The 11,532-nt window shown below is 41.5% G+C and overlaps 1 protein-coding gene across 1 annotated transcript; it reads right to left on the reverse strand.

Moving 5' to 3' along the window:
- Positions 1–7,114: 7,114 nt before the first annotated feature.
- Positions 7,115–11,245, reverse strand: HTR1B (5-hydroxytryptamine receptor 1B). Its single transcript, XM_082252050.1, has 2 exons — positions 9,002–11,245; positions 7,115–8,087 (listed from the first exon to the last, which is right to left on the reverse strand). The coding sequence occupies exon 1, from the start codon at positions 10,222–10,224 to the stop codon at positions 9,064–9,066; it is 1,161 nt and encodes a 386-aa protein (XP_082108176.1). The 5' UTR covers positions 10,225–11,245; the 3' UTR covers positions 7,115–8,087; positions 9,002–9,063.
- Positions 11,246–11,532: the final 287 nt, after the last annotated feature.

Raw genomic sequence — 11,532 nt, forward strand, 5'->3', positions numbered from 1 at the left:
TAAATCCTCCTTCCCCAGACTTAAACTCTTACATCCCGGATATGCCTAACTCTTCACTTCTGCATAAATGGTAGCCTCATTTGAGGCAATCCAATTTAGCCAAGTCAGTTAAATGCCTGGACAAACTAATTCATCTGGCACTGAAGACCAGATTGATCCTGGCCTGGTGGGTCAGGAATCCTGCTCTGGGGTTGAGAAAGCCCTTACTTCCGGTCTCAAGGGGAGGAGTCCTGGGCACCTTAATAATGCGGGGACTTGAACATCAGAGGAATGTTGTCGCTCAATCAACTTCCTGTACCTTTGGGGATCTGGTTATCCTTTCTATGCTGGACAGTCTGACTGGAGGGTTACCCGATAAGAATTTAGTTTGACAATTCCACAGCAGTGGGGTACATCAATTATCAGAAAGGAACCAGAAGTCTTGCTAAAGCAACAAAGTAGAGAGGATCCTGTCCTAGGCAGAACTTCACATTCTTCTTTTAGTTATATAAGGCACAAGTTTTTTTTTTTTAATTGTGATAAGTCAGGCATTTATTCATGCAGCCTTGTAAACAAGGACACATTTTCTCCTAGGCAAATTTGCCCTAGGTCATAGCCTAAGGGTGGTTACAAGCCAATATTTGTTTAAGTTCTAGATCCTGGCTGCTTGTCTCACAGGATCCAGGGCACTCTGCAAAGTAGCAGCACATGTGAGCTGGCATCACATAGATATATTGAAAACCTACTATTCCTGGATTCTGATTTGGATAGAGTGCTTCTGTCAGATGATGAATGCCCACTGGGAGTGAGTAAAATGTCTTCTACCATCACATGATTGGGGGTACCAATGGGTGTCTGTCTAGCAGGAGGTCTGAAAACAAGTGCAAGAACTGGAAAAAATGAACTTGTACACACAATACCTACCTACCTTGTAATGTGCTGCCCTCCCCTCCTTACAATGTTCTACTAAAGTACAGTTCCCCCAAGCCCCTGCAGTACATCGCCCTCTACTGCACTACAGGCATGGGGCACTGCAAACACCCGAGTTTAAGAAAACTCTGCTACATACAGTGGCCCCTTTAAACATGCAAATTTGTTCCTTGTATAGTTATCTTATTGTCCCTGCAGTTATAGTACTTGCTCTGATTTTAACTAATATTTCTTGATTCAACTTCATAGATTTTTTTCTCAAACTACACAATGATGAAACTGGCACTTAGATCATAGAAGTCAATAGTAACTAAAAAATCTATCATGACATCATTATATCTATTAACTATAGCACAAAACAGGTATCTAGGTTTTAAGGACGCAAGGAATGTAACCATTAAAAGTGAATCTTGTACTTTGCCCATGCAGAGCAAAGCAACAGGTTCACTTGAATGCAGACCTCTACATATACTACACTTATTATCTTTTTGTTCCCTTGCTGTTTATCCATGGGGAAGGACCTGTGTCAGCTATAAGTCAACAGAACCATAGCTTACACAGCCCTTTGACTCTACCTGTGACAGAGCTGATTGCCACCGTACAAGTAATGTATCCATAATGTATATAGTGTGCACAGAACCCAAGCAGTGATACCCACCATGCCTTCTGACAGCACACAATCCCAGCAGTGGCAGCAGCAGTTGTGCCCACTGGTCCCGCCCTATGCCAACTCCTGTTCACGCCCCCAGCTTGCAATGTCAGTGTAGTGCATGCTGAGCTGGTGGTGGGGCAAGGCATGTATGCAGGTGGGAAAATGGGAGTATAGGGACTCCATTAAATCCTGTGCCTAAACTAGCCACTCTGTGATGACCTGCACTAAAGCCAACCTGGGTAAAATGGTGAAATTATTAAAGGCTAAGTCCACTTTTTTTTCTAAATTCCAGCTCTTGTATGTGTGTACCAATATGCCATTAATGTGGCATGGGCTGCATACACCTCATGTAGTGTAAGGGCCTTCCAAATGCACGCCATAGTTCATGAGTGCAGGGTGTGTGTGCTAATGAGGTCAGCTGGTGAACTGCTTCCTGTGTCTTACTGGTTTTCACATCCAAAATCTACATACCAGGAAGTCATGACGTTTACTATGGAACACAGCAAGGGCTTAAGAAAAGCCTTGTTCTAAAAATCAAAGAAAGCTTTTATTTTTCTGCAACAGAGGTACATTGATAGCATATTGGTGAACTTAGCCTTTAAAGAGAGTACAACTTTTTTTTTAATATTCTTCAATGACAACCAATGTGTGTAAGGGAATAAGGGGTTAACAGCACTTTCCAATGCAGAGGGAAATTAGTTACTGACCACCAGTGTGACTAAGGGGAGTTAAATAATACTGCTACTGACCACCAATGTGACTTAAGAATGTAAAATAACACTGTGATTGACCACCAATGTAAAGAAATAAAGTTAAATAACACCGCCACTGATCATTGACACAGGAAAAATGTTTAAGGGGGGTGGATAACAGCATTGCCCTTGTTTACCAATAAAAGAGGTCTAAATAGCATAATGGTGCCCACCAATGGTGTTATCATTGTGGTCACTGGCACCAATGCTGAGGGTTATTAGCAAGTGACACATATTTGGAGTTATTATTGTGGTCACTTACACCAATGGGGGGGGGAGGGGTGTTACTACGATCACTGGCACCAGTGTTGGGGGTTATTATTGCAATCACTTGCACCAATGTTGAGGGTTTTTATTGCAATCATAATCACCAGTATTGGGGGTTATTATTGCAATCACTATCACCAATGTTGGGGGTTATTATTGCAGTCACTGACACCAATGCTGGAAGTTTTTTTGTGTCCACTAGCTGCAAATTCTGGGGTTTAAAGCAGAAGTATGGTCAAACTTTTTTGCCTATGCTTTTCCTATGGATTACAGGAGTGCAGTTCATTCTACACTCCTGTGATCTGTTTTCATCCGACAGTGGGCTAAACTCTGCTGTCGGCTGATGTCACTTAGCCGGTTCAGGCTGGGTAAAGATCCAGACTGTAAAGCTGCACCACTGTGAGACTGAGCAAGATGCCTCCTCCCTTTTCCAGTGAGTGCTGGAGGGGCGGGGCAGAGAGCCAATGACTGACAGTAACCACTCTCTGTAGAGTAGAGGTGAGAGCTGAGTGGTCAGCGGTGTTTGATAGCTCAGTTTTCAGTGCAGAGGCTGTGGGGGACAGATGCAGCATCAAACTGATATATAAGGTTTTTTTGTTAACCCCATACTACTCTTTTAATATTGTATTCAGTAGAACCAGTGCTGTAGGTTACTATTGCAGTCACCAATTTAGGGGCTTAGTGAGCCACCTCCAAAATGCAGTGCAAGGCAAACCACAGTCTACTTTTTGCTGTATGACGCTACGTTTTCTTTTTCTCGGTGGACAGGGCCCAACCTATGATCTTACACACAGGCTCACTGCATTCAGAAAACGCCCCTGCACAGCACTGTCATATGGAGTAATGAAAAGTGAAGTGAATATTGTTGGGAGTGGAGGAGATAAAGCAAACTGGACCACATGCATCTGCTACTTTCAACTTATTTTGACATTTTTCTAAAAAATTATATTAGGGCATAATGCAGATTTCTGTATTTATTTGAATTTATCTCGAGTGAGTGAAAAAGGGAAGGGTAGCAATGTAATAAGAAAAGTGTAACAGTCTGGGTAAAATCTCCCTTAATGTTCTTGGACAAGCGCACTTTAAATCAGGATAACTTTCACTGTTTGGTTGACCATACACTATGCAATCTGATTGTACATTCTCTTTTCGCTTTACCACCATCCACCAACTATATAATGTAGAGTAAGAGCCTGCACATTAGATAAAAATTGATTGTTTATATTTGTCCTTATATTGCATAGATTGTTAAATGTAGAGTGGTTTTAAACCCTTACCTATGCCTAGTGAAAAAACTGGCCTTATGTGTTACACAAAGATGAAACAAATCCTTCAACATAAAGATTTTTTACAGATCACAAAGCAGGGTATGGGGAGCTTCAGTTACAAGTGCTCTTAGAACTAATTGAAAAAAAAAGGACACCCCCACCTTCACACAGCACATAGGATCAGAGCTGAGGTTGTCAATCACAAGCTGTGTGCTGCAGCCCCCCCCCCCCCCCCCCCCATGTCACCTTTTTACCTCTTGGTGTCAGGAAAATTTGTCAAGCTGATAACAGAGGAATTAGACAGCAGAGAAAAATGACACCATAGACGGTTCAAACCATGTATGGGCAGACTGAATGTACCAAGTTGATTGATCAATCAACTTGGGTACAACTAGTCAGTCAGACTTTACAGTATCTCACAAAAGTGAGTACACCCCTCACATTTTTGTAAATATTTTATTATGACATTTCAAGTGACACAACACTAACGAAATTACATTTTGCTACAATGTAAAGTAGTGAGTGTACAGCTTGTATAACAGTGTAAATTTGCTGTCCCCTCAAAATAACTCAACACACAGCCATTAATGTCAAAACCGTTGGGAACAAAACTGAGTACACCCCTAGGTGAAAATGTCCAATTTGGGTCCAAAGTGTCAATATTTTTTGTGGCCACCATTATTTTCCAGCACTGCCTTAACCCTCTTGGGCATGGAGTTCACCAGAGCTTCTTCCACTTCTCCTTGATGACATCAGCTGGTGGATGTTAGAGATCGTGCGATCCTCCACCTTCCATTTGAGGATGCCCCACAGATGCTCAATAGGGTTTAGGTCTGGAGACCTGCTTGGCCAGTCCATCACCTTTACCCTCAGCTTCTTTTGCAAGGCAGTGGTCATCTTGGAGATGTGTTTGGGGTAGTTATCATGTTGGAATACTGCCCTACGGCCCAGTCTCCGAAGGGAGGGGATCATGCTCTGCTTCAGTATGTCACAGTACATGTTGGCATTCATGGTTCCCTCAATGAACTGTAGCTCCCCAGTGCCAGCAGCACTCACGCAGCCCCAGACCATGACACTCCCACCACCATGCTTGACTTTAGGCAAGACACACTTGTCTTTATAATCCTCACCTGGTTGCTGCCACACAGGCTTGACACCATCTGAATAAAGTTTAACTTGGTTTCATCAGACCACAGGACATGGTTCCAGTAATCCATGTCCTTAGTCTGCTTGTCTTCAGCAAACTGTCTGCAGGCTTTCTTGTGCATCATCTTTAGAAGAGACTTCCTTCTGGGATGACAGCCATGCAGACCAATTTGATGCAGTGTGTGGCGTATGGTCTGGGCACTGACAGGCTGACCCCCCACCCTTTCAACCTCTGCAGCAATGCTAGCAGCACTCATACGTCTATTTCCAAAAAGACAACCTCTGGATATGACGCTGAGCACGTGCCCTCAACTTCTTTGGTCAACCATGGCGAGGCCTGTTCTGAGTGGAATCTGTCCTGTAAAATAGCTGTATGGTCTTGGCTCAGTTTTAGGGTCTTGGCAAACTTCCTATAGCCTAGGCCATCTTTATGTAGAGCAACAATTCTTTTTTCAGTTCCTCAGAGAGTTCTTTGTCATGAGGTGACATGTTGAACTTCCAGTGACCAGTATGAGAGAGTGAGAGCGATAACACCAAATTTACCACCCCTGCTCCCCATTCACACCTGAGACCTTGTAACACTAACGAGTCACATGACATCGGGGAGGGAAAATGGTTAATGGGACCCAATTTGGACATTAGAGGTGTGTTGAGTTATTTTGAGGGGACAATACATGTACACTGTTATACAAGCTGTAGACTTACTACATTTTGTGAGATACTGTACATGTGATTATTGCTAGCGGCTGGTATAACCGCTAGCGGTAATCACTGTCTTCTGCAAGCGGAAACAGCTCCCCCCCCATAAGAGAATACAATGGCTTAGCAGGAGGGATTCCCCTGCCAACCCTGTCTTTGTTGTTGGGAGAATTTAGCAAATTCCTTTCCTGTAACCACGTGCACTGTGTATGGCCTGCTTTAGTGCTTTGGAGAGAGGCAAGTAAACACTATAGAAATATGTTCTTTGTTCAGATTTTGTCTGAGGTTTACAATCACTTTAAAGAGGAAGTAAACCCACATAAAAAAATTGAGAAAAAAAAAAAACCCTGTAAAGACAAAGGCATAATGAGCTAGTATGCATTGCATACTAGCTCATTATGAAATACTTACCTTAAAACGAAGCCCTCACAGTGCGGCCCGCTAAGCAACAGGGCTGCCGACATGTCCGGGCCCTCCTGCTTCCTTGTTCGCGTCCTCCGGCCATCTGATTGGCCAGGGGCGCGATTACATCACTCCCGCGCATGCGCGCAGGAGCTGCCGTTAACGGCATAGGGCTCTGAAGGAACAGCACGGGTGGCCGTTCCTTCAGAGCCCATGCGCAATGATGTCATCAGCTGCATGCACTGTAAATATCTCCTAAACTGTGCATGTTTAGGAGATATTTATAGCACCTAAATGTAAGCCTTAATATAGGCTGACCTATAGGCAAAAGCATTTAAAGTGGGTTTACAACCTCTTTAAATGAGATCGTACAAAAATAGTACAAACAGATTGTAACATGTATTATCACCCTAATATCCCTAATATAATATAAGCATTGTTGAACCCTTATAAACGTATTTAATAAAACAAACAACATTGTACTCAGTTCAGTAAACCAAACAACTCAATCAGCAGTCACATTTTACTGCCCTGACAGTCCTACGCAAAAAAAAAAAAGTTAAATTTGATTGGTTACTGAGGGCTCTATGCAAAAAAAGATAAATTTGATTGGTTACCAAGGGCTACCTCATTCCCAAACCATTACTGCTCTTTTCACTATTTTAATAAATAAATCAGATTTTTTTTTTTTTACAAAATTCAATAGTTCATCAAATAAGTCAGCCCTTTTGCAGACCAAGAGAGAAGAAAGTTCTACTAAAAAATTGGAAAAATATTTATTTATTTATTTATTTATTTTAATTTAGTAATCTGTATTTGCTCATTCTGCACATTCAACATATAGTAACAAAGATGTATGTGGGCAACTAACACAGTCAAATCCCAATTCTCTCTGATCAATGTCTTTTAATATTATGGCTTTTTTTTTTAATTAAACCTTACTCACAGTGTGCATGGTTTCAAGCAAGTGAATAAACTGCAATGACAATTTTTAGATATGATAATAAAATAAACTGATCTGATTTATTTAGTCATTTATTTTGCACGTGAGTGACTTTTTTGGAAATATAAACTCATTTGAACTTTTTGACAGTGTACAGCAAAATACATTTTAGGTAGATTTATTTCTTAAACACGCAAAAAAAAAAAAACATACATTCTCTGTGCTTAATGCAGTAGGGGTGTGCATCAACCATAATTATAAATACTGCCTATAGTTTCATACCTAAATGGTAAAACTGATGTCAAACCCTGTTTTAAGAGAGCGAGAGAATGACTTTCCTGATAGTGCTGCAATATCTTCTCACTGCAATAAAAGGCAAGTGCCATTCATTTAAAGGGCACGTCAGTCTATTACACATCCATCATACAGGTGATACATTAACACATACATCATTTAGCTGGAATGATTTGGGAAAATTTATGAGTTTGATATTATATTGATTGGAACCGGTGTCGTTTTTGCACACTCCTGCACACCACATTTACCAAGAAAGCTTGCGATGAATGAGCCACTTGCACATGGTGACACATCTTTAAAACATTTCTTTGAAATCATATTAACCTTTTTCTCTACAGAAATAAATTACAAGCATACACATAGACACATTAATACTAGTGACATAAAACAGAGCAACTGTGCACACCCCTACAGTGTGCATAGGGAGAATTCCCCAGACTCTTTAAAATGCCAAAAAGGCAATGATGTGAAAGGAAAGAAAAAAAAAAGAAAGAAAATAAAATGGAAACAGAAGTCTAAGTTAATTTTCCAATCCAGGTGTCAATTGTAAGCATTGTTCTGAAGATGAACTCTTTGCATTTGACATGGGTGAATATTTAAGCAGCATCATTGCTAGAGTCATAGCAGTGAAATGCAGAGCTGAACAGTAGGATAGCAGTATGTATTGACGTTTGTGCTCAGCAGCATTCATGAGTCTGACAACTCAGGATAGGGAGTTTCAGGCAGTGATTCTTTACAATATCGACTGGGTTCTGCAGACAAAAGGAAAACATTCATAGAATTATTGATAGAGTGTCATAATGGGCTATATAGAATAAAAACCAAGTACGATTTATTGGGAATTCATTGCTAAGTGTGTTCATACACTGTATGATTTGTTGTGCTGAATGCTGGATTGGTTTGGCCACTTGCTAAGTGGCTTCAGTAGCCAAAATAATAAAGGTAAAAGTGATCTCATTTGAACCATGATAGCAGTATCAATGCAATATGCTGCCACAGAAGCCACCAAGCCACTGCGACCCTGTGGAACCTTGCGGCAGTACTTTAAAGACCTCATGCTAAGTAGATGCTGTATTAAGGTAAATGGTGTTACACCAGACACTATGGGATGTTCATACACAATGAAGAGTTAATGAAATGGATCACCAAGGATATTATCAAAATGTAATAACTGCTCATGTACAATGATAACATTCTTGATTAAATATGATGGTTCTTTCCTGTAGGAAAGGTTTTTTTCATGCTTCTGATAATCATTTTTGATGGACACAGTATTATTTTCCATTGTTAGAATAGGTACCTAATGATTTAACCACCCCCCAATTCCAATATATCAAAGTCAGTTTGTGTAATGAACCTTATTTAGATGCTTCATCGGCAAACTCAGTTAGCTCAGGTTGAACTCCAATAACTAGAAAACAAATCTGCTGATTGATCCAACGAACACAGTAGTCACCAGTACCTCTCAGAAAGAATTTTCCAAAAGCTGCATTTTGACATAGGAAAATACAAAGTGAAGGTAGTAGGCAATGAGTGATCCACCCCACCACAGATCAGTCATACACATAAACAGGGGGCACTGAGGTGCTACTCCTGCCCATATCATCCTACCTGACCTCACCTAGTAGTCCTCTATTATCTGCAGCCAGAAGGAAGGGTAACTTACCTGTGACATCAGACCCAAACAAGTGCATTCATGTAGAATTGAGAAGTAGTTGATGGCTAGATTCATGAAGAGCAGCTACAACGATGTATCAGTTTGTGAAAAGCTTGTTTGAAGTCCTCATTTGACATTGTATAGATAATAGGGTTTATTAAAGAGTTAAGGTATCCAAGCCAATTGAAAAAGTCAAATATAGCAGGGTGAAACCAGCAAGCTTCTTGGCAGATGGGCATAACCAGTGAGATGATGAAAAACGGTAACCAACACACGATGTAAGCTCCAAGTATAATTCCCAAGGTCTTGGTAGCCTTCTTCTCCCTGGCAGCCATGATCTTCTTCTTCTCTAGTAGAGCATCTGACACTTTAACTTTGACTTGATTCAGGTATACAGGAGAACCTGTGTCACTTGACAGTTCTGCAACCCTTGAGTTGGTGGAGGACACAGAAGAAGATCCGGGAGAATCAGTGATTAGATGAGCCCTTGTCAATCTTTTGCCTGTGCTCTTTGGAGATTGTTTCAGAATTCTAGACCTGGCTTCTACATAAATTCTCCCATAAAGGGCTATTAGAAGTAAAGTAGGGACATAAAATGCCCCAACTGTAGAGTACACCGTATACAAAACGTGATCTGTATTCACAGCACACTTGGTGAGCTCTTCCACTTTTGATTGACGCCAAAAAAGTGGGGGCATAGAGATCGATATGGAGAAGACCCACACTAGAGCTATCATAATGACTGCCCTTTTTGGAGTCCTTTTCTTGGTGTATTCAACTGCATCAGTGATCGCCCAGTATCTATCCAAGGCTATCACGCATAAATGGAGAATGGATGCAGTGCAACAAGTGATATCAGAGGATAACCACATATCACAGATCACCTGCCCTAAAGTCCACTTGCCAATGACAGTATACAAGGTGCTGATTGGCAAAACAAGAATAGACACTAAAAGGTCAGTGAATGCCAATGAAGCTATGAGATAGTTGGCAGGCGTGTGCAATTTTCTGGTCTGATAGACTGTTGCGATTACAAATGCATTGGACAGCAAAGTGGCAAGAGTGATGAGAGCCAGGATGATGGTGAGGACAACGCTCCAGAAGGACAGCTCAAAGTCCTGCCCGGTGCCGTCCAGATTGGCAATGCAACTTGTGCCATCGTAGGAGTAATTGCTTTGAGAGACATTCAGTTCGTCAGTGGTCGGTTGGCATTGGCTTTGCGGCTCCATCATGGAGTTTTCAGCATTCGGGTAGCTTAAAGCATCTATGAGACCTCCAGGTGATGGAGCAGAACTATCTCAAAGCTACAAGGACTAGGACATTTTCATCCACCTTCATACTGAAATCCTTCAGAACTGGATGGTGTGACCAAAAAACCTATATGGGATTTGTGCCTTTACTTGGTGATGGCTCATAGATCCAAAAACTTTAACAAATCAATGCAAAAAAAAAAAAAAAAAACAATTCAAATCTCCAAACGCTGAATAAAGCGTCCCAAAGCTTTCTTTACAAGGATCAGTCTGCATTAATAAAGCAAATCCGATAATCCATCAGTGTCCATATTACCGTTAATTACAAACATCTATAGAAATCTAGTTCAGTTGTCATCTAGCTAAATTACAGTTAACCATTCAATGCCTTTGTATCACTAGCCCTCAAATTGCTGTATCAATAAAAAAAAATATGGCATTATTGCTCTTTAAAATGTAATATTGATGGAGACATCAATAATCACCTCGTCTGTGCTGGTACTTGTCATTGTCAGGCACAGAGGACATCCATTGTTACATTCACAAATGATGCTGTCGTCCTTAGCAAGGTTGGCTTCTCCCAAAAAAATAAAAAAAAAGTCTTGTCAGTCTGATCTCCTGGTTCATTCAAGCTGTCCTGCAGGGATCACTCCAAGACTTGATGGCTAGAGCCTTTAGAATATGCATGGAAGTTCATGTTGCTGGAGCTGTCCGAGCTTGCAAAACTTAGGTGGAAGTGAGGATTTCTTGCAGACTTTGAAGACAGTAGATGGCTCATTGCCCTAGGAGACAGCAATGCATGTGCTTCTTAGAGGCAGCCTCAACTTCTAGGGAGCTTCAGGTATCCTCCTTCTCTCAGCTGATCTGTGCAGCCAAGTGACCAGGGCAGTTGATGGGAGCTGGAGTGGTGCTGAAAGCTGCAGTTCATTTCTCCCCTGTCTTGTGTGTGCTCTTTTATTCTCAAGCAGCAGCACTAGTACTTCTCCTGGTGCTGCAGCTGACATAGAGGCTGATGTAGGAGTGGAGGAGGGGGGGTATGTGTGTGTGTGTGGGGGGGGGGGGGTGTAGGGAATTGAACAGAAGCTTTTAACACTGCATCTAAGAACTGAACAGTGGGGGGAGGCAGCTGGCTGTTTTCTAGGTACTATCCTCCATTTCCATCCTTGCTTAGTGGAAATGTAACTATGTGCTAGATGTGTGTATGCAGCATCGCTGTCTACTCATCCTGCAATCACCACTGTAGAGTTGGGGAGGCAGGACACTCACATCTGCTAGCTTCATGTTCTAGCA

Source organism: Pelophylax lessonae (assembly GCF_965119305.1).
Source record: "Pelophylax lessonae genome assembly, chromosome: 3".
Taxonomy (NCBI): Eukaryota; Metazoa; Chordata; class Amphibia; order Anura; family Ranidae; genus Pelophylax; species Pelophylax lessonae.